Source organism: Geotrypetes seraphini, chromosome 14, assembly GCF_902459505.1.
Source record: "Geotrypetes seraphini chromosome 14, aGeoSer1.1, whole genome shotgun sequence".
Taxonomy (NCBI): domain Eukaryota; kingdom Metazoa; phylum Chordata; class Amphibia; order Gymnophiona; family Dermophiidae; genus Geotrypetes; species Geotrypetes seraphini.
Window position 1 is genome coordinate 59,798,851 of NC_047097.1, and position 23,761 is coordinate 59,822,611.

The 23,761-nt window shown below is 43.2% G+C and overlaps 2 protein-coding genes across 4 annotated transcripts in view; one reads left to right on the forward strand and one right to left on the reverse strand.

Annotated features, from left to right (window-relative positions):
• Positions 1-5,280: 5,280 nt before the first annotated feature.
• On the forward strand, positions 5,281-6,606 carry LOC117348702 (mas-related G-protein coupled receptor member H-like). The gene has a single exon (XM_033921111.1). It carries the CDS (start codon positions 5,293-5,295, stop codon positions 6,208-6,210), a length of 918 nt encoding a protein of 305 aa, XP_033777002.1. The 5' UTR covers positions 5,281-5,292; the 3' UTR covers positions 6,211-6,606.
• Positions 6,607-13,599: 6,993 nt separating this feature from the next.
• LOC117348424 (apolipoprotein L2-like) overlaps positions 13,600-23,761 on the reverse strand; it is a 38,111-nt gene continuing 27,949 nt past the window's right edge. For all 3 annotated transcript variants that reach the window (XM_033920565.1, XM_033920566.1, XM_033920567.1), the window contains 2 exons: positions 18,212-18,263; positions 13,600-15,089 (listed from right to left, as the gene is read on the reverse strand). In XM_033920565.1, coding sequence (XP_033776456.1) covers positions 14,293-15,089; positions 18,212-18,263 — 849 coding nt within the window. In that variant the 3' untranslated portion in view covers positions 13,600-14,292. The remainder of the gene's footprint in view (positions 15,090-18,211; positions 18,264-23,761) is intronic.

The window sequence follows — 23,761 nt, forward strand, 5'->3', positions numbered from 1 at the left end:
ACAAAACATTACAAACTTTAAATAACAACATTAGGTAGATACATTATACATTATACTCATAACATAAGGTAAGATATGGGTTTGAAATACAATTAATAAAGAAAGCAAAACAAAGGGAAAATACAATAGGGAAATAAGTAACCACAGAGCATAGTATAATATAATAAACTCGTTGGTTTAAGAACTGTTTAATTAAATATTAAAAGCATCTTTAAAAAGAAATGTTTTTAGATTACTTTTAAAATTTCCCAGGTCCTGCTCATTCCTTAAGTAGATTGGGAGAGCGTTCCAGGTTTGAGGAGCCGTTACAGAAAAAATAAACTCATAATGAAAGCAAGGAAATTTGATCACGTCACTCTTCTTAAGAAAGCGCACTGGCTTCCAGTAGCGCATCGAATTCAATATAAACTAAATCTACTTACTTTCAAATCCCTGTTATATAAAACCCCAGCTTTCATCTACAAGTTACTGATCCCTTATACCCCAATCAGATTGCTGAGATCTATTGACCAACATCTATTAGTTACGCCCTCACTTAAAGTTATTAATACACGGCGGTACTTTATCTTCTCTGTTACAGCTCCTCAAACTTGGAACTCAGAGAAGAAAAGAACTTAGATAAATTTAAAAGTAAACTTAAGAGCTTTCTTTTCAAAGACGCTTATGAGATTTAGGAGTCCCAGCCTATTTTCGCTTATTTTCATAAGGCTACTTCTTTTATTTCCCTCCTATTGTTTTTTTTTACCATAATCGTCCTTCTTTCTATCATTATTATTGTATTTCATTACCCTGCCTTTCCCTTTGTTTTCTTTTTTTGTTTATTCTGTTAGTCGTTAATTTAATATGTTTTGTTTAGTGTCCATCTTTCTTTTATCACCCCTGTATTATCTGTAAATTGAATGATTTGTTCATCGCTTAGATATTTGAGTAAGCGATTAATCAAATACTTAATAAACTTGAAACTTATTAATTTTCAAAACTAATACAAAGTGCCAGGAATTATAAAGACATTCATCAACGTAAGCACTTAAATTCCATCAATAACAATGCAGAAGAAAAATATCTCTCCCCTCCCATCCAACAATTTAATTAAGAAATAAGCCAAACAGATATCCCCCCCCCCACCTCATCCCATCCTGGATATGTATAAAAATAAACAAAAATAAAAGACAACTATGTTGAAGTAACAAAAGATGTCAACGGGCCCCAAACCAAATTAAAAAAAATTGCTATGCCCCAACATATCCACATTAATCTTTTCATATTTGTAACCTAAACATAAACTGGCCCACCAAAACGAAAAGTTGAGGCGATTGCAATTTTTCCAATTGCAGGTTATCATTTGGATAGCGATCCCTGTCATAATTGTAGCGATCCATGGGAGGCTTAATATGCAGCAGTGTTCCACATATGTCAAAGGGATTGTTGATTCCAGTATGAGGTTAATCTGTCCCCATATTGACTTCAAAAGGTTGAGTATCAAAGGACAACAGAACAACAGATGATCCAGTGTCCTAATGTCTAAATGACAGTGCCAGCATCCATTAGATTTAGAACTGTCTAACTTATGTAACCTAATAGGGGTCCAAAAAGATCTATGTATCAGAAAAAAACATGTTTGTCTCATAGATGCATCCTCCAAGTCCAAATTCGTTGCCATCGAGATGCAGAAATATACTGTTTTATCTCAATGCTCCAACTGTCTCTAAGACCATTTTTTGGTTTCTTATTCAAGAATTCAGGAATTAATTTATACCACTGGGCGGCCTGATGCCCCAGCAAATCTGTCTGGAAGCATAGGACCTGCAAGCTATAATGATTTTTGAGATTCGGCCAATCAGGGAACCCACTCTGAATGGCCTGCTTCAACTGCAACCACCTATATGATTGTTGCAGTCGTGAAAAATCAAGCAGTTTCCCATTAGCTATAACATCATCTAATATACAAATGCCTGCCTGCATCCATTGCTTCCAGAAGATCCCATACCCGCCTATTTGAATCTTGCGTTTTTAAGAATTAGATGTTTTATGGTTTCTATTTCCATATGGTTCTTCTCACACCTGGTATGGTTCACAACCGGGACCCCTGAGGAAGGAGTGTTCTTCAAAGCACAGACCATGTCGGGTCCCGGCGTTTTTCCACAAGAACCATTCTTCGGAAAATAGCATGTGTTGACCTTCAATAAAATTCCTGTTTCCAGTGCAACATTTCTGCAGTTTTTTCTTTTTCATCCTTGTAATATGTTACACCCAACTCTGGTCGAGGCCAGCATTATTTTCTCACATGGAGAATTTGAAAATTGTGTTAGCACTGAATTGACCAGCACCATTCTCTATGACTTCCCAGGTATAACCAATGGCATAGCCAGACACCTAATTTTGGGTGGGCCTGAGCCCAAAGTGGGTGAGCACAAAATTTTCTCTTTTCCCCTATTCTCCACCCCTCCTAATTCAAAATACCCTGCCTACGTGCTTCCATTCTCCTCTCATCCCCTTTCTATTCTATACATACACCCTTGTTCCCTCCTCCTTGCACACGTTCTTCTGTTCCACTCACTCTTTCCCATCTCTCCATAATTCCCTTCTCAGCCACCTCTTTCCCATTCTCTTCTTCGACAACTCCATTTTTGCCCTTCTCTCCTCCATACCACTCTTTCCCTTTTTCCACTTCTGCCCCTTCACACAGCTTTTCTCCATTTATGTTCTCTTCTTGTCAGACATCTCTATCATGACTCAGGTAGCCCTCCCCCCCCAAAAAAAAATTTGATTATCCTAAACTTCAACAGTGAATGACAGCATAGCAGCCACAGAACTTTTCAGCACCCCCTTGTAATCTACCCTTCCTGCCACTCCCAGATCACCACCTTGGCCATAGATTCTACCGGTGGCCCATCTAGTTCTGCTCACTTAATCCTCCACTGCCCCAGGTACGTTAGATAGATTTTTAGCCTAATGGGACCGAGAGGGAAAATGCTTGAAGTACCCGTATGTAAACCGCTTTGAGAATGGTTGTAAAATTACAGAAAATGCAGTATACAAGTCCCTTTCCCTTGACGGGATAGATAAATTAGCACTGTTTTTGGTTTATCCCCTGTTGCTTTATGTGGTATGCACTCACTGGTTCCATTGTTTTCTGCTTTCAATCCTTTCCCCGTGTGGGACGGTCTGTAGTCAGCAGGGTCAACCCTTGTTCTCTTTGAGTAAGGTTTGAGATACAATTTCTCCTTTACCAGACCTGGTGCTGTAGGGCTCTCTGTGCCTCAGAAAGACTGACCTCTCTGAACAGTTGATTGAAAGTGGAAAACCTTTATCACTGCTCCAGGGAACAGCTGATTAGCAGACTGGCATGCTGTGTTGACGTTCTCCTCTTTCCATCTCTCTTAAGCCTGTTGGGCGGGGAGCTAAGGCTCTTGTGAAGAACCAGGTGAGGGGGAAGGTGTGGTTCACTGGTAGAGCCACACCTCTGCACCCAGAGGCTACGCGATCAAATCCCAGTACTGTTCCTTGTGACCCTGGGCAAGTCCCTCAATCATCCAGTGCCCCACCACCTTGAATGTCAGCTTTGAATTCCAAAGCCACCAAAAGGTGGTATATAAGCCCCCATTCCCCTCCCCCTTCACCACCCATTGCTCCTCTACATCCTTTTTATCTGGACTCCCTTTAGGTGGGGAAGAACCTCTTAGCAGAGAGTGACACAGTTTCCCAAGGTTATTCACTGGGGTGGAAACAGTGATGAATTTTATTACCATGTCATTCTCTATCCCCTCAGGGGAAGAAGAACCTGATTCCTCCCCTGCACATAGGGCTTTCTCTTTCTCTCCAAAAACTTATGTTCAAATATTATTGGGCCATTGCTCAGAATAAACCTCCTACCATTGAATTCTGGCACCATTTTTCCGGAGCAGGAGCTCAGAATGTTTTTTCCACCATTGCATAGATAGGGATATTTTGCATGCTACCACCCTTGAAGGTGATGGAGAAGAATTACAGAGGAGCCGTAAGTATCTATTTAAGTTTATGGAACTGTACCAGAAGGGAAGCTGAACAGTGGATGATATTTCTGGTCCTTATCTCCCATCATACTCTCTATTTCTGTTGGTAGCATTAGGTTAAAGGCGATGGTGCACACAGTGACCGTTAAGAAGTAAAGAGGGTGAGATAATGGCAGATCAGCTGTTCATAAGTTTGTCGTGTAAATGTTATCTGACATTTGAAAAGTTTGATCAGATACAGTGGGTATAACACGGAGACAGTATCTTCCACTGATGGACATGTTATCTAGGAGAGCATATGACAATGAAGAGATCATTCTTATTTATGCAGAGATGTTCTTACAGTTTTTTGGCCACTTCTCACAGGTCGAGAACAGGAGACAAGAACTGCCGAGGACTGAGGACAGAGAAACACGAAGAGGACACACAGCAAGGGACAATTCTGAAGAAAGTGAGTCTCTTTCCACTCACCCCTGTCCCAAGTATCAACTTGTATTGTGCTGGTTTACAATAACGATAAATGCTTTAAAAGTTGAATAACAACAAAACCGAATAAGAGGGCTTGGCGGACAAACTCAGGTAATTTATTGCAGGCATAGGGGGCAGCTAGATGAAAAGAATGAAGTTTGGAATTGGCAGTGGAGGAGAAGGGTAATGCTAAGAGCGACTTATCTGAGGAACGGAGTTCTCTGGGATGTATAAGGAGAGAGAAGCAAGGAGAGATATTGAGGGGCAGCAGAATGAACACACTTGTAGGTTAGTAATAGGAGTTTGAACGATATGCAAAGGACCTAAAAATACCTCTTGTACCTTAATGTACACTTCTCTTATAGTTTCAGACTTGCAAACAATATATTAGGAATTATACATTGAAATAAAGTAATGATGGGGTAAAGAGCTCACCATGACTCAGTTGTTTTTGCCAGCGGAGATGCTCAGGTAAAACTGCAATTGTTAAGGATTACCAGTACATGAAATAATATTCATTATGCTCCTTGCATTACACTGTAAAGATGAATACAGTAATTCTCCCTCACTCTCACTCTGCTGTCATGCTAAGTCATTCTTCCACTGTCTACCAATGATTCTTATGCAGTGCAATTTCTTCTCTCTTGGCAGGAATTGAGATCTTTTCTCACAGCCGTGAGTTCCCATGATGATTGGATTGAGCACTGCAGACCCATTGGCGATGACGGAGCCTTGGGGAAAGATGAAGGCGAAGTCGATGCTAGAGGAATGGATATGGGTGCAACCTATAGAAGAACCAGAGAACTGGTTAGAATTTTTCTTAAGGGACACTATGGTCACCACAGTAAACCCTGATAATTTTTCAGAGAATAAAACCAGCTATTTAATAGTTTTCTTTATAGAGTGTGTTGTTATCCCAATCATCATCTTCTTTGGCTTGGTTGGGAATGGAATCGTCCTCTGGTTCCTTGGTTTCAAGATTAAGAGGAACAAGTTTGCCATCTACATCCTGAACTTGGCCACAGCTGACTTCCTTTTCCTCCTCAGCCTTTCAGTGCCATTACTTCTTTATTACTTGGAAAATCTAGTCTTCTCTTCCAAGGTTTCTAAACATGTTTTAATAGCGAGTCTCTTCCTATATCTCTTTAGTTACAACACCAGCCAATATTTCCTGACAGCCATAAGTGTCGAGAGGTGTCTCTCCATACTTTACCCAATCTGGTACCATTGCCATCGCCCAAAACATCTGTCCACTGTCTTGTGTGCTCTCCTGTGGGCTCTCGCCTTCCTTCTGGCTGGGACAGAATATTTCATCTGCATGAACAAGTTATATTTGCTGAAATATCCAGAAATACAGACATATGGTTGCCATGCTATTTCCATCTTCACATTCCTTCTAACCTTCATGGTCTTCACGCCCATCATGGTCATTTCCAGCTTGACTCTTGTACGCAAAGTCCAGAGCTGCTCACTGAGACGCCAGCCACCAAAGCTCTACATTATCATCGTAGTTACGGTCACTTTGTTCCTTATCTGTTCCATACCATTCAGGATCATCCTCTTCGTCAAGAACTATTTTGCCGACTCACCCAGTGAAATCTTTGTCAGTTGCTGCATTCTGCTGTCAACAGTCAGCAGTTCCATCAACCCCTTTGTTTATTTCTATCTTGGAAATCGCAGAAGGCAAAGATCTGCGCAGTTCTTTAAAGAAATCCTACAAAGGATCTTTACGGATGACACAGAATCTTGATGTGAGAAAGGAAAGAGGATGGGCGTATGCTGAAGTTCAACTGATACTGGAGAAACTCCAATATCATAACTTTCTTTGCTCGCTTCTTTTATAACTGGATTATAATTTCAACACATCAATCAGTGCCAATCTGTTGCAGCAATAATTTCTGCTTTGCTAAAATGCTCTTGAGATGGACATCACAAAATCAGCAGTATCACCAACTTGCCTATAATTATAATTATAGACAGGTTGGTGTTACTGCTGATTTTGTGATGTCCAGTATAATCTGCCAACCTGCAAGTTTTTTTTAGTTGTTTCAGCATGGCAGTTTTCTCTTGCTCTTTGAAGTTTGAAGTTCAGTTAGCTCCAGGAATCTTCACTTGCAACTAACGGAAGATTTTTCTCAATTTTGTGTGCCCGTGGTCAGGTTTCAGAGGCTGAGGTTTCTTTCAGAGCCTTGTATGCATGCAACTGTAATCAACAGAAACCTGTTTTAATTAACTATTAAACTGTTCATTACAGTTGCAATGGCCAAAACATTGTCAGTATAGGAATGTCATTGTAGTAGCTTCTTTAGTTTAATTAACATATATCACTAGAGCAGGGGTGTCAAAGTCCCTCCTCGAGGGCCGCAATCCAGTCGGGTTTTCAGGATTTCCCCAATGAATATGCATGAGATCTATTAGCATACCATGAAAGCAGTGCATGCAAATAGATCTCATGCATATTCATTGGGGAAATCCTGAAAACCCGACTGGATTGCGGCCCTCAAGGAGGGACTTTGACACCCCTGCTAGAGGCTACAGTATAGCACTTTGTGAATCAAATTGATATGTCATTTGCAGGAGTTTTGGGTTTTTTTTGGTCCAGTGCTTATATCACATAAATTATGTAAATGTTTTTAGGAAACGTCATTTTCCGTAGCGTTGATATGTGATTATCATGGAAGCTGTGGTGTTTATTATGCTTTTTGGTGCACTTTTTCTTTTGATGCCAATTTTTAGCTTATATATTATTGCGACTATATTTTTGGTTAAGTTGACTCTAATATTCACCTTTCAGTTTTATACAATAGACTAAAATATCGCAAGCTATGTGGTCTGGGAATACTGTAGAATAGAACCAAAGATTTTGCAAATTTAAGGGATACCAAGCTAAAACCCCCAGATTCTGTAAATGCTGCCCAAATTTGCATGTGTTTCTGAGATCTGCATGCAAATTAACTACATAACAAGCTGTTAACAATCAATAGTTGGCTATTAACTAGCAATTATTGGCACCAATTTGGATTTGAGCATGGATCTATCTGCACTCGATTCTGTAAATCTCGGCATCCAAATCTTCTTGTGGACAACACATAAGGGGGCATAGACAGGTATGGGGCATTCACAAATGAGGTGCCCAGGGTTACAGAATTCTGGGGATCTGTGCCCAACTTGCATACCAGTAGTTACACCAGGTTTCAGTTGGTGTAAGTCCTTGCACCCTGGATCGGTAGCATAGAATGTTGCTACTCTTTGGGATTTTAGAATCTTGTTACTCTTTGGGATTCCGGAATCTTGCTTCTCTCTGAGATAAATGGAATGTTGCTACTCCTTGGGTTTTAGCCAGGTACTAGGGACCTGGATTGGCCACCGTGAGAACGGGCTACTGGGCTTAATGGATCATTGGTCTGACCCTATAAGACTAATTCTCATGTTCAAAGTTCTAGTCTAATTATCTACAATTTGTGAGTCGCTCTTTGCCTAAGTAGGTTCAAAGTGACGTACAGTTTGAGTAATGCAGTAGAAGAGAGGGGGGGGAGGGGAGAGAAGAGACAGGAGAGGATAGGGAAGGTCTTCTAAAATGAGGTAGAGAGGAGAATCTAGCGAAACATTTACATTGAAGAAATTGAAATCTTAATCTGTGCAGGTTACTGATCAATGGAATGCATTGTCCCGAAGAGAGAAGTCTTCAGGGTGGTGTTGGGTTTTTTTCTTCAAAATTTGAGATAGTTGGGTTCAGATTCTGATTGCTGTCAGGAGTTTGTTTGAGGGTTTGTGCTGAGGTAGGTGAATGTGTGCGCTTGTATTTTACTCCTTTAGGGGATGGAAGGATGAAGAGGAGTGTCTTGATGTTTCTGGTTGAATTGGTGAAGAGATATAGGACAGGTGTAGCTGAGCTTGCATACAAGATGTGGTACATAATGCAAGATATTTTGAAACTAATGTGAGCATCGATTGGTAGCCAGTGGAGTTTGTTGAAAGTATGGAGAAATGGAGTCATATTTTTTTCAGTCTGAAAATTAGCCATATTGCCATGTTTTGAATCAGTGAGGCTCGTGTTTACATCTGCATAAAGTGAGTTCCAGTGGTCTAGTTGGGACAGTACCAGCATCCGTGTCAATATCATGAAGTGGTGACTGTGGAAGAAGGGTCTGATCAGTCAGAGTTGTCTCATGCTATAAAAGGTCTTTTCTCGTATGTTAGAGATTTGGGGTTTGTAGGAGAGGGTTGAGTCTAGTAGGACCCCCAAGGATTTTGGAGGTTTTGTTGGGGCACGCAAATTCCAGGTGCTCTTAGATAAAGGGTGCTCACAGTGGCGTAGCGCGGTATGAGAGGTGCCCGAGGCAGTGGCGCCCCTCCCTGCCCACTTCTCCACCCACGCTCCACCCCCTGTCGCACACCCCTTCCTACGTACCTCTTTAACTTTCCCAGTGGGAGCAGCATCACCAACTTGCACCCATGGGGGGAGGAGTGGGCAGAGAGAAGGAGGGGTGCCTATGCCCCCAAGATGACATCCAGGGTAGACCGCCTCACCGTCCCCCCCTTTACTACGCCACTGGGTGCTCATCCTGGCGTGCCCTTTCTAGAAGAAGGCCGAGTGCTGATTTCTCAATACTACCTTCAACTTTTTTCTGCCCATTAGTGAATCTTTATTGCAGTGTCTCGTACAGTTTTGTGAGCCGGGCACACTAAACCTAGTGTCCCCAGCTCGAGCCACCCTTCAGCGCGCCGTCAGCGCATGTTCAATAAAGGCCCTTCAAACTGGCCTTGTGCTGAGAGAAGAACCAGCAAAGAGAAGAGGTTCCGGTACCTGCACCTCTCCTCTTCCCCAGTGTACCGCGGCATACCTGAAATCTTAGGAGGCACATGGGTATGCTGCGATACACTGCTTTATTGGTTATGCATTGCTTGTACAATAAAATTCAAGATCTTGATATTAGTATTCCAGTGGTGTGAAAACACTGGAGAGAAGCCGAAGAGACCTTTACGACGAAAGCAGCAAACCAAACACAAGAGCCGTGAGGGAGAGATGTCAAGCGTGGGCCAATCAGGAGAAACGTTAGTGTCGAGTCAACTATTGCAACTATCAATGACAGTGTTTCGGCAGGAATCGCCTTTAGCAAGAGCCTAGCGAAACCATAAATAATCGCACAAAAGATAAAAACAAAACACAACCACAGCATGAAACATAGACAACGCCTATAGCAAAAGCATTTAGAATACAATAAAACTAAATGATATATATATAGTAAAAACCAAGAAATCATGCAAATTAAAACTATACAATAAGAAGAGAATAATGAATACTACAATTTAAAACTATTTGGGTCATCTATAATCTATCATATCTACTTGTGGTATGCAAATCGTCAATTTTCAAGTTTATTTAAGATGTCTTATACCATCTAATCAGACTTCAAGCCGGTGTACAATAAAAAAAAAAAAAGATACAAATTCAGGTTTAATAAAACAATGTTAAAAATGAACAATGAGAGACATCACTAGGGATTATTAGTATAACAAATAACTTAATCCACAGACGAATGTAGACATAAGGGAGAAGGGTAAGAACTACAATATTTGGAGAAAAGAAAACAGAAAAGGCAAGACTAGGTAAGCCCTTCAGTTATGTCGACTTCTAGTGACAACAGCGCCATCTATGATTAGATTGAAAGTTACCCATTATTGCCATTCAGCTAATCAGTATCCTATAAGAATATGCTGTACTGGATCAGACCAAAGGTCCATCTAACCCAGCATCCTGTTTCCAAGAGCGGCCACTCCAAGTCACAGTATCTGAAAGCCCTAAAATGAGAGGATATTGCATCCCTTAGAAGGCAGGTCTGGGCTACAGGATTATTTCCCGCCTCTCCAAGGTGATGCTCTCCTTTCAGATCACTGGTTTTCCTTCATGGCAGCATAGAGGTTGCCAGACTGGAGATGGGATCAGTTTCTCCAAGTCTGCTACTCTAGCCTTCTGGAATCACACTTGTCCCCTGAGTGCAAGGAGCTTTTTGCATCAAGTACACATACATGACCTCTCACCCACTGAGAGATCATTAAACATGTGAGACAGTGCAAAAGACTGGACTACACCCCTCTTTGCATGAAAGGAATTATTTTAGGTATAGAAACAGAAATAAAGCTTGGTGTTATACTCTTAATTGTTTCTATTTCTATGTTTCTCTCCCCCCTCTGCACATTGAAGTGCTGTGCCTGTAAGTGTGTGTGTGTGGGGGGGGGAGGGGGTGGTGGTGAAAGAGTGGGTCATGAATACTTTCAATTTCAAAGCTACCAGGTTGAGAAAGAATCAGGAATACGACCTGCAAGAAAATGTAGGCGAAGACCCCTGAGACCCTAAAAAAATAAAGTTATACTTCTAAGAGAGACATTGTGCTTATGAATTCAAGCCTCTGGACAATCATATTTCTGCCTGTCAGCAGGAGACGATATGCTCTATGAGGGATTCACCTTTGCTCTAGTAACTGGTAGAAATCTTCAGACTGTGACATCATTGGATAAACTCAAGCAACAGTACAGGATACAATGTCCTACCAAAGAATTATTAGAACTATTGACAGAACTACAATCAAGCTCAGGACAGAGGAGGCCTGTCCTCAGCAATTATTGCCTTAGTATTAAGAATGTAGTGTCAGGGAAATAGAAAGGTCAGTTTTGACACTAGGTGATAGCATGCTTCAATATGGCTCCATGATAAGTGTATAGGCCATATAGCCAATAGAAATGATGCATGTGACAAACCAATGGAAAGTGAGTATGTAATCTGTAACTAGGTGGTACCCTAGGCTACTGAACTAAAAGTATATAAGTGGCGTATCGGCTGGCATATCCCAAAGAGACAGGGGGAAGAGAGAGGGAGAACGGATCCATGAACAGAAGCTGGACACTTTGTATGTATGTTATCCTTTTAGCCCAATGTGCTATATAATGTTGTTTCATGTGAGCTGCCTTTTGTTTATTGCTAATAAACCTAAATTATAACAGCAAGTGGACTGTCACGAGGTCAGTTTGTTTATGATAAGGTCTGCAGCCAATCTTATCAAGGTCTAATGGGAAGTTCAAAGGCACATTATATATAGTGCTGTGGCTGTAGAGAGGTGCAGCTGGAGGAGGGGCTCAGAGAGGTATGAGAACTTTCAATTTGACGCAGCTAAGCTCAGTTCTCCCCTCCAAGCTTCCTTTTTCCTCCCACTGCTGTTTGGATTGCCAGGGTCGTGCAGTGCATCCGGGGCTGGCACAGGTAAATTAATTTCTGCTGCACTCCTGGTGGCTCAATGCGCAAGCCTCAGGGAAAATTCATCTCATATTTATAAGTTTGAGACCTGTTCTAAAAATAAACCGTTTGAAACAATGGTGAATAAGGTGAGTGGGGTGTGAGAGACTGGAGAAGAAAAGAGGGAGAAACTGTCCCTCACAGACTAGAGTTGAATGTAATTTCCAGTATCACTCTGACAATGATTTCTGATTAACCCTACCTATCTGTGTTAGACCACGCAGCTGGGCTTACTGTATTTATTTATTTAAGCATTTATATACCACTTATAGTCTAAGTGGTTTACATTTAGGTACTCAAGCTGTCCATCTTAAGCACCAGACATTAACATATATCTTAGCACATCTTAGCTGTACCAAGGTTCTCTGTTACCTTTAACCACTGATGTAATTTAGGCATTCTGGGGCAATCTGAGGCTGTCTGCACTGACATGCCCTAAGGTCAGATATGAATGATATGATCTCCCATAGGCCTTTGCTGACATCGCTAAGGCCACCAGAAAATGCTGAAAGCTTCGGCTGGGCTGACAGTAATGTTAATTCAGAAAGAGACAGACCAAATGATTATAAAGTTGCCACCAAACCTCTTTTTCAAAATAAGGCAAATATTGAACATTTCCAGCACTGTTTACCAAAGAGCCTTCAGTCCATCTTATGCTTGCACTGGCTGACATATCCCTGGCCTCAAATGTTCATGTAGGACAGATATACAGTTGTACCTTGGTTTATGAGCATAGTTCGTTCCAGAAGCATGCTCGTAAACCAAAACACTCGTATATCAAAGCAACTTTTCCCATAAGAGTTAGTGTAAACTAGAACAATTCGTTCCACATCCCCAAAACTTAATTACCTTTAGCGACGCCTCCACCGCTGCCTCTGCCACAGACCTATCCACACGGCTTCTCCAGTTCTCCTCCTCTGCTGCTGTTCGTTGCCTCTCACTGCGGGTGGTGCTGGCTGTAAGCAAACCACTGCTGCCACAGAGCCCAACTGGACACTGTTGGCTCTGCCGCTCCCGGACGCTGCTCCCCCCTCCCCCCCGGATGCCACTACCCCCCTGCCGGGACTCTCACTCCTGCCGGATGCACCCCGACTCCCATGCTCCACCCGAGGCCACCGGTGCTGATATCGCCTCTTCTCCCCCCTCCCCGACTGGCCCTGTCCTTACCCCTGCACAGCTGGTGATAGAAAGTGCCTGCCGCCGGTCTGCTGCTGAGCCTTGAGCATCTGCGCATGCTCAGGCCTTCTGGATCTCACCCTCTCCGAGATTCTCATGAGATCTCGGTGAGGATGAGATCCAGAAGGCCTTGAGCATGCGCAGATGCTCAAGGCTCAGCAGCAGACTGGCGGCAGGCCCTTTCTAACTCTGGTGGCACACGGGTAAGGACAGGGCCGGTCGGCAGATGGGGAAGAGACAATCGTGAAGGGAGGGAGCAGCGCCGGTGGCTTCGGGGGGAGCAATACTGTTGGTTCCCGCAGTCGGGTCGGGTCCGGTGGGTACTCGGAAATCGAGTCAATGCTCGGTTTGCGAGTTACAGTTTGCTCGTCTTGCAAAACACTCACAAACCGGGTTAATCATAAACCGAGGATTGACTGTAAAATCAAATATATAAATCAAATATAAATATAGGCGTGCATATCCTAACAATTTTCCAGCACTGACAACAGCTGATGAACGAGCGCCATGTTGTTTATGGAAAGAGTGTGCACGACTGAGGAGACTTGCACTATTTACAAAGGGCCTCTTTTACAAAGCTGCTACCATGGCTTTGGAAAAGGGGCCAAAAGAGTGCGCATGACTGGGGAAAGAGTCGCAAACATTAAACACGTCAAGCCCTTCAAACACAAACTTGTTCCAAGCATAGTCTTTAGTCACACATAGTCTTTCTTAGCCAAAAACATCTAAGATGCATCATTTCCTGTCTGTATTCGGCTATCTGACCACGGTGCAGAAACTGTGGCAGTATTTTAAAAGACTTCTTCCAATGTCATCTGCCTAATTAACAACGGTTTCTATTTCAGTAGTCTCTATTTGATCGAGTACATATAATCTGGGGCTTGATGGGCCTTCGGTCTGTCCCAATATGTTCTTATTAGGAGTTTGAAAATTGAACTCTAACCTGGAACAAGCTCTCTTTAGGAGTCAAAATGAATCTTTGGCGATCACAAATTCTTTTCTAAATATGTTGGATTGACGGCTTCTTATTGAAGAATTCATTAAACAAATATTTTAGACACTGGACTAAAAAGCAGCTTTGTAATTTTCAAGATTGAGATTCAATTCACACGATTACAGACCTATCATTGACAGAACTAACTTCATCCGATACAATATTTTGATATTCTTACTACTACTGTGTGCAGAATCATAAGGAAAGACAGCTCTGTTACTCTTACAGCAATCTTAAATTAGATACGATTATAGTAAAGAGCTAGAATTAGACTTTCATTTAACTTTAATCTGGACTGGGAGTACAGTTGCCTTCATTGTTAAGATTATGGCAACCTTGGGACATAACATAGCCTTTCTTGTTTGGTGGTTTTAAGCCTGGCTTAGCGTCTCCTCAAACATCTCACTGATGTCGCAGAGTTCTTTATAGCTCTTCTCCAGCTCCTCAGCTGCCTGCCGGATCTTGGCTGCAGATTCCGTTTTCGCCCCCTTGTGGAGGTCAACGGCATCCTTGGTAATATAGATGGCATCCATCACCAGGAAGATCCCCGCCAGCACACCTGTAGCTGCAGCTGCAACCTGGACGCCTCTGGCCGCACTTCCAGCTACTTTTGAGAGCTGCGCCAGCCGCACAATCTCTACAACGCTAACGACTCCTCTTCCTGCCCTGGGCATGGCCATCGTCATGAACGGTTTAAGATCTTCCATCTTGAATTTAGAGAAATTCTCATCATTTCTTATCCGCTCCACCAAGTGGTGAATGGTTTTCAAGCACTTATCTATACCCTTCATATCCTTCTCATACTGCCGCATCAGTTCATCTACCTTTTTCCGTTCTACTTTATCTTTCACTGTGTCGGAGATGGTGGCCGTTGCACTAGTCACTCCCCCCAGTGCTGCAACACCAAGTCCTACTCCCGTTACGATCAGGGATACTCCAAAGGTGACAGGCGTCAACGCAAGCCCAATGATTGTGGTTATACCTCCAGCTGCACTCACAGCGCTTCCAGTAATGCTGGCGACAGTTGCACCATAGTGGAAGCCATCTATGTTTTCGGCAATTTGGCGCAGCTCAGCAATGCACTTCTCAAAGGAGTCAGCGTGCCTGTCCATGAGTTTCACAAAGTGTCTCATGCCATCCATTGTCGCCTGCACAGCCTCCACAAGATCTACAGGATGAGAAGAAAGAAGATAAGCAAAAGGTAAATCCAACCCTCCGGTCAACAAGGCCACATCTTAAACTGCCTTACGAGTATCCAAAGCAATTTAATGTTTCACAACTTCCATCCTTCACATGGACAAAGAATTAATACCAGTAACCCCAAATTCTGCTCCCACCTAGAACATAAGGCTGTAAAGGCCATCTATTCTCCATATTAGCTTACCCAATGCATTTCCATGGAACACTTTATTTCTGTGTTTTTCCCCTCTAAGTACAAGGCAAAAAGAAAATTGAAGGCATATGACAAGCCATAGTAACAAGTAAACAGAGCACTAATTCCTAAGCCTATCCTGATGCCCCCCACCATAGGAGTAATTTGGAAGTAGCCATTGGAAAACAGCACCCCTCCAAAATGGTACATCATCAACAGCACGCAGGATAATTGCGCCCCGACAATTCCACTCTATCAAATTGTAAGTTTAGTGTGTGTGTGTGTGTGTGGGGGGGGGGGTTTGCGGCAATCTGCGCGTCGGCATCCCCCTTAACGAGAGCGCGATTGCAGTGAGGGGGTTCCCCCCCCACACACACCCTCCCTCAGAGTGCAAACAGGAAGGCATAGGGGGCAGTGCGCATTTGTCTTGCGTGGAAATGTCGGCGTGCCAATGTCCCGCCTGCATTTGATGGGTCACTCTCCAAATGTTGCAGATGTTATTGCTGAAGGTCTCCCTCATTGTCATTATGGATTTCTTTACCTCCTTCAAAGTAAGCAGGCAACTACACTTATGATCCCCCAAGAGCTAGTTAGGTTTTCAGGATATCCAAAATGAACATGCATGAGATAAATCTGCATGCACATTTGCATATGACAGGTTTCCATTATGTGCAAATTTATCTCATACATATTCAGTGTTGCATGCCTCCAGGGGAGGGCCAAGAAGCACTGATCTAAAAAGAGGGTTGCACAAAGGGGAAAGGCGGCTTATGACAAGAGAGTTGGTGATGGGTTGTGATGTATGCAAATTGTTCCCAGAGTACATGTTCATTGTGGACACTCTGAAAACCCGACTGGCTATTAAGTTACAAAGACAATTTTGGGGAAATCCTGAACAGGGTCTGCTACTGGCTCGGTTAGTACGTCGGCTTCTTTAGCCAAGTTTCCAAGTTTATTTCAGATTTGATATACCGTTTAATCATAATACAGTACTCCCCTGATATTCGCGGAGGTTCCGTTCCAGGAACACCTGCGAATTTAAAAAAAAAACCAACAAAAAACCGTGAATACGATTTTTCAGCTGATCGAAGGCAGGAGAGGGCAGCTGGGGTGCCGGCGGGGGCTTAAATTGTACTTATGAAGCCGGGCACATTTTTCAACTGTCTCTTCCTGGTACTAAAGTCATAGTTACACCAATCAGGAGCTGCTTTGATACGCCAGATAGCGTGTCAAAGCAGCTCCTGATTGGTGTAACCATGACTTTAGTACCAGGAAGAGTCGGTCAGAAAATACTGCAAATTACTGAGTCTGCGATTTTCGAACCGCAGGGGTTTACTGTATAGTTAAACGGTTTCCAATGAATATCAAGTAAAAATATACATAGTAAAAATAGAATAAAATAATGGCAATTAAAATTAAATTCGGAGGGGGAGTAGACAAGACTGACAAGACTCATTGGACACGAGGAGAAGGACATAAGGGGATAAAAAGTACATTGAGATTAAAATAAATTAAAAGGGGAGGGAGTAGGTAATGGAGAGTACAAGGGTGGGGGGGGGAGGTCACTTCTAAAGAAGCGTTTGTTATTCTGGGCAGAAAGGTTGTCCTTTGTTAGAAAGCAGAGTGGACTCTAGGTGTTAAAGGCGTCCTTAAAAGAGGAAGGTTTTGATTTTGGATTTGAATTGTTGCAGCGAGGGTTCTAGCTCGATGTGGAGGGTAAGTGTAGTAGCGGTGCCTGAGAAAATGGCCTTTCGGGTGGAATCAAAGAACATTTCGCAAGTGGAAAGAATTCCTATGAGGTTCTGGTTGATGAGTAAAGGATCAGATGTTTATCAATGAAAGCCCTATTTACTATGGGGCCCTTTTACTAAAGAATAAAGCGCGCTAAGAAACAAGAGAGCCCATGCAGCATTTAGCACACGCTAACCCCTTGTGTGAAGGCAATATAACATATATTGTATTTACAGTGTTTCCCCGAAAATAAGCCCTAGCATGATTTTCGGGGTAGGTCTTAATATAAGCCCTATCCCTGAAAATAAGCCCTAGTCGTAGGCAGCCTCGCTTCCCCACCCCCCTGCCCCCGCCTGCGAGTGCTGCTGACCCGATGCTCCTCTGCAGAAAGGCATTTATGGTCGCAGTCGGCAGGGTTCGGTTGGGAGGGAAGGATGGAGGATCAGCGGCGGTTCGGCTATGCGGTGGGGACAGGTGCTCAAGGGTTCTGCTGCATGAAGGATGGGAGGGAAGGATGGAAGCTGGGCAAAGGGCTCTGCTGCACAAGGGGATGGGAGGGAGGGAAGGATGGAAGCTGGGCAAAGGGTTCTGCTGCACAAGGGGATGGGAGGGGAGGGAAGGATGGAAGCTGGGCAAAGGGCTCTGCTGCACAAGGGGATGGGAGGGAGGGAAGGCTGGAAGCTGGGCAAAGGGCTCTGTTGCACAAGGGATGGGAGGGATAGAAAGATTCTGCAGAGGGAAGGCACAAGGGAATGGGCGAGAGGGGAGGAAAGATGTTGCACATGTGGGGGAAAGCAAAGAGGAAAGAATTGGGGTGAGGGAGAGGAAGGGAGAGATGATCATGTACATGAAAAATATAAGCCCTACCCGAAAATAAGACCTAGTGCCTTTTTTGGGCCCCAAATGAATATAAGACACTGTCTTATTTTCGGGGACACACAGTACTAATAAAATACAAGCGGAGAATTCTATAAAGTAGCATCTAAACGCAGGCATGGCACTGAAGCCTGCTTAGGGCCAATTCTCTGACAGCATTAAGGTGCACCCAACCCACTAGAGAATACTAGTGCAGAGCTGTTTTGGCACGCCGACACTTAGGCATGACAGTTTATGTTTGGTCAATGGCAGGCATAAGCTGATGGGCCTAAGTACACCTTGCAACATGCACTTCTGACGGGGAAACATACCAATCTCTTCTGATTCAACATCCGTATAGTCCCAATCCAAGAGGCAGGTATCCTGCAGGCAGAGAAATGAGATAAATCCACAGAGTTACTCATCTGTTTGCACTGGGGTGCAAAAGGAATAAAAACAGGCAGCTATTATATAAAGCCAACTTCATTCTATCCTCTTTTTATTCTCTAATCAACAAATAAAAACAGAAGTTCTCAATTTCTCCACAAAAGCATATGCAATCCAAGCTTTGAATATTGGCCAGATGGTTAATTTAAGAACGAAGGCTGAATCTCTGGAAAATACCATTAGGAGTTGTAATTTTGAACTTGAGAAGCTCTTCTTAAGACTTCAATGGTGTCCCCGTGAGAGATAAGAACATACAAATTGCCTTACTGGGACAGACTGAAGGTCCATCAAGCCCAGTATCCTGTTTCCAACAGTGGCCAACCCAGGTCCCAAGTACCTGGCAGAAACCCAAAGAGTAGCAACATTCCAGAGCTGAGATTGTGATGTCATAATGCCTCATTCCACCAATGCCTAAGAGCCAACCTCAGCAGTGATGTCACAAAGGCTTGACTGTCCCATACTTAAGAACATAAGAATTGCCCTACTGGGACAGACTGAAGATGTGGCTCACTGGTAGAGCTGCTGCCTCTGCACCCAGAGGTTGTGAGATCAAATCCCAGTGCTGCTCCTTGTGACCCTGGGCAAGTCACTTAATCCTCCAGTGCCCACCACATTGAATGTCAGCTTTGAAATGCCAAAGTATACAAGTCCCCATTCCCTTTCATCAAGCCCAGTATCCTGTTTCCAACAGTGGCCAACCCAGTTCCCAAGTACCTGGCAGAAACCCAAAGAGTAGCAACATTCCAGAGCTGAGATTGTGATGTCATAATGCCTCATTCCATCAATGCCTAAAAGCCAACCTCAGCAGTGATGTCACAATGGCTTGACTGTCCTATACTTGGTGAACGTAAGAATAGCCATACTGGGACAAACTGAAGGTCCATCAAGCCCAGCATCCTGTTTCCAACAGTGGCCAACCCAGGTCCCAAGTACCTAGCTAGATCCCGTGTAATAAAACAGATTTTATGCTGCTTATCCTAAGAATAAGCAGTGGATTTTCCCAAGCCATCTCAATAATGGCCTATGGACTTCCCTTTTAGGAATCTCTTCAAACCTTTTTTAAACCCCGCTAAGCTAACTCATTTCACCACATTCTCCAGCAATGAATTCCAGAGTTTAACTACATGATGTTTCAGAAATTTATGATAGGAGTGCTAAAATTTCAGAAGCTTCAATTCTACCAATTGTGAAGCGTTATTTACCTATCTCCAGATCAGGAACATAAGAACATAAGTACTGCCATCTCCGGATCAGACCTTCGGTCCATCAAGTCCGGCGATCCACACACACGGAGGCCCAGCCAGGTGTACTTCTGGTGTAATTTTAGTCACCCATATCTCTCTATGCCTCTCGTAAGGAGGCATAGAGAAGGTTTCTGTTCTTTTGGAACACTTGGATTGTAGTACGATAGTGATTTTGGTTTTTTGTCACTGACCAATATTTGCTATCAAAACTTTTTTGTGTTTGCTTGTTTTAAATATTGTAATACTTCCTTTTTTAATAGTTTGGTGTGTACTGGATCTTTCCCGACATCTCTAGAGAAACTGAAAAGCATGGAAAGCAATTTCTTTTGCTTAAACTAAACTAAACAAAGCCTTAGGTTTATATACCACATCTTCTCCACGGAAGTGGAGCTCGACACGGTTTACAAAGTTTAAAAAATATGGGAAGAGAGAAGAGAAAGAGTTTACAAAGCATAAAAAGAGGGGATGTAATCAGGAGAAGAGATTATTATATGCTAGAGAAAAGCCAGGTTTTCAGTTGTTTTCGGAATAGTTGGAGGGAGTCCAGGTTCCGCAGCGGGACAGTGAGGTCGTTCCAGAGGCCGGTGATTTTGGAGAGGAGGGATCTACCCAGTTTACCTGCGTGGAGGATGCCGTGTAGAGAGGGGAAGGATAGTTTATGTCTGTGGGCAGATCTGGTGGTAGTTGGTGTCGGGGCGAGGAAGGATAGAGGGATTAGGGGCGGAAGGATGCCGTGAATGATCTTGAAAGCCAGGCAGGAGCATTTGAAATGAATTCTGGAAAGTACTGGGAGCCAGTGAAGATTGGTAAGTAGAGGGGAGACGTGGTCATATTTGCGTTTAGCAAAAATCAGCTTAGCCGCAGTGTTCTGGATAAGCTGGAGTCTGCGAAGACTTTTTTTCGTTAGGCCTAAGTAGATGGCATTACAATAATCGAGTTTGGATAGGATGATGGATTGTACAAGGACGGTGAAATGCTTTTGGCGAAAATAGGATCTAACTTTTCTCAGCATGTTCTAGGATTAGTCCTAGGATTTTCTTTGAGCCCATCTGCTTTCCCTGTAGATGGTCTGCGCATGCGTTCGTATTCGTTTTTGCTGTATTTTTTTGTGGGGAGGGGCCCTGATTTTCCTGTCTCTTCAACAAGTTGTCTAGAAGGGCGATCCCCAGCGGCAGCAGCCTTGGCTAAAACTCCCCCTGTCCAACCTCGGGCTCCATATGACAGAGACGGTCGATCAAAAAGTTTGCAACAGTTTGCTTGGGATGAGTGCCAGGCGCTCTCCATGCACAAGAGTCCTTTTCTCTATTGCTACTGGGTTTCATGTAAGTGATGGGGATTGGATAGGAAGCTCGGCTAAAACTCACTGGCCCTGACTCTCCTGTAGAGGTCTGCACGGGAACGGGGATCGCGGGAATCCTGCGGGTCCCACGGGGGTCCCGCGGGAATCCCCCCTTAACCCACAGGACTCCCACGGGTACTCCCCTCTGGCCCACGGGACTTCCATGGGGACCTCCCTCTAGCCAACGGGACTCCCATGGGGATGGAAGGCTTTGGAAGCAGGGTTCGTCCATATAATATAATGGACATGTCAGCCTTAGTAAAAGAGGGGGTTTATAAGTTAATTACCTGAACAGAAAACAAAAAAAGAGTTCCACCAAAGAGATTCCACATGGAAAACAGCAACACAAACAGAAAAGAAACTGTGGAATTGATGATCCTGTCAGAAGTAATTGCTGCTTTTTATGGGGACAGGCAGGGATGGAGGTAATTCCTTGCGGGGATGGGTGGGGATGGAGAGGATCCTGGTGGGGACGGAGAGGATCCTGGCAGAGATGGGTGGGGACGGAGAGGATCCTGGCGGGGACAGGCGGGGATGGGTGGGATTTCTGTCCCCGTGCAACTATCTACTCTCCTGCTCTTTGCCACCTTCCCTGCAGTGCGAGCCCACATGTTTAAAGTGGGGCTTCAGTGCGTAGGGCAGCCCTGCTTTAAACACTTGGGCTTGCACTGCAGGGAAGGAGGCAGAGAGCAGGAAAGTTGGGGCAGCAGAGATCAGTCTGGGCGGCAGAGAGCAGGGGGAATTTGGGGCGGTGAGGCTGAAAAGCATGAGAAGGGCAGAGAGCAGGGCAGCAGTGGAGCTGGAGAATGGGAAAGGACGTTTGCGACTGGTCCCCATCAGCCGCTTCTTGGGTTGATCGGCCAGCCCAGTCGGTTCGCAAAATTTGTTTTGTGAATCGCGTCCCTGCCTACTTTGCATGCCGTTCCCCTCATTTGCATGCGCAGATCGGAATCGGATCGGCAGAGAGGTAAGTGAATCGGGCCAGAGTAAAATCGGGTCGCAAACCGATCGGTACACGATGGGTTTGCTTTGTGAAATCTAGCCCTTTGCGTTCACTATCAGTCCAGAGCTTCCACATAATACTAAATTTGTTTTGATCTTTGAAGGAATTAAAATATCTTTACCTGTTTACTGATGAGCCGGATCTTCTCCCTTTCACTCGGAGCTTTCTGTTTCTGAATTACTGTTCATAGTGCTCATATGATCTACTGAACACACCCCTCCTGTGGATGTGTAATCCAGTGTAATCCAAGCAACATTAGCTTACGTAAAATATATTACTGGTAATTTTTGGGGTGTGTCTTGTAATCACTGGGATTGCCACTGGCAAAACATTCCACATTCTACGCATTCAGAAACTCAGTCTACGCTAGAACTACAGCTCTGACGGGTGTAGCAACAGGCAGGCCTAGCCCAGCCAGTTTGAGTTTAGGTCCGCCTAACCAGCAGCCACAGCCCGCTGCCAGTGGTTTCACTTCCTACACACTGCCAGCGGCTGACCTGGAAGCCTTCCCTCTGACAGGTGTCATTGTTGAGGATACGTTGAAGCCCTCAGCTCAATGTGTGGTGGCTGCTAAGAAAGCACACAGGAACAGGGGAAACAAATCCACAAAATACAAGAGAGCAAAACCAAGGTGGAAATATCCAATCAGAATGGTGCACAAAAAGTGTCTTTCAACTCATCTGATTAATCCAATATCTTTATTCATCCAAAGTAACTCATTCCAAGTTTCCAAGTTTTCCAAGTTTATTAAATGTCTTGATTTATCGCCTATTCACATTTCTAGGCGATGTACAAATTATTCAAAAAGTTAATTAATATATCATTTACATTAAAAACAAACACAAAAAAGAAAAATTAAACCTTAAATGGGATATAACTAACAATACTAAAACATAAGGAAAGTTATTTAATTCGAGGGTTACATACAGTTATTATGTTTAAAAATTCAAGGGAAATACATTAGGAGGGGTAAACAATAAATTCAAAGAATTAAATTGACAAAGCAGAGAGATTTAGTCAGTAGTAGACTTAATCATTAAATGCATCTATAAATAAGAAGCTTTTAAGAAGAGCTTTAAATTTTCCTAAATTTTTTTCTAGTCTTAGGTAAAGTGGGAGGTTATTCCAGGACTGAGGGGCTGTTATAGAGAAGATTGTGGTACGTCTTGTATTGATGACTTTCAATGAGGGAATAGCTAATAGATGTTGATCCTGTGATCTGAGAGATCTAGAGGAAGTATACGGTATTAATACTCTATAAATAAAGGCAGGAGTTTTAGATTCTAAGGTTTTATGTGTGAGTAGGCATTGTTTGTAAATGATACGGTGTGCTACCGGAAGCCAATGTGCTTTCTTGAGTAAAGGTGACACATGGTCAAATTTTTTAGCATTATATATAATTTTAATGGAGGCGTTCTGTATTATCTGTAATTGTCTAAGCTCTTTTTGTGGCAAACCAATGAATAGGGAATTACAATAGTCAAGTTTAGAAATTACAAGAGAATGAAGTAGAATATTCAGAGATTGTGTACATAAAAATTTTGAAATAGATCGAATCTGACGGAGTCTGTAAAAAGTTGACTTGACCACTTGGCTTATATGATCATGAAAAGATAATTTGTTGTCAAAAATTACTCCTAAGATTCTAATGTTTTTGGCCATTTGCAAAGGAATGCCCTTAATAGATATAGGAGAGGAAAGTGTTTTGTCTTCTTTCCATGGAAAGAACATAGTGTTAGTTAGACTCTAAAGAAAGCAAATGGAATGTTAGGAATTATCAAGAATGGAGAACAAAGACGAAAACGTAATAATGCCCTTGTATCGCTCTATGATACGGCCGCACCTCAAA

Coding starts and splice junctions, on each gene's coding strand:
- LOC117348702 (XM_033921111.1), top strand. CDS start 5,293: ATGGTCACCACAGTAAACCCTGATAATTTTTCAGAGAATAAAACCAGC.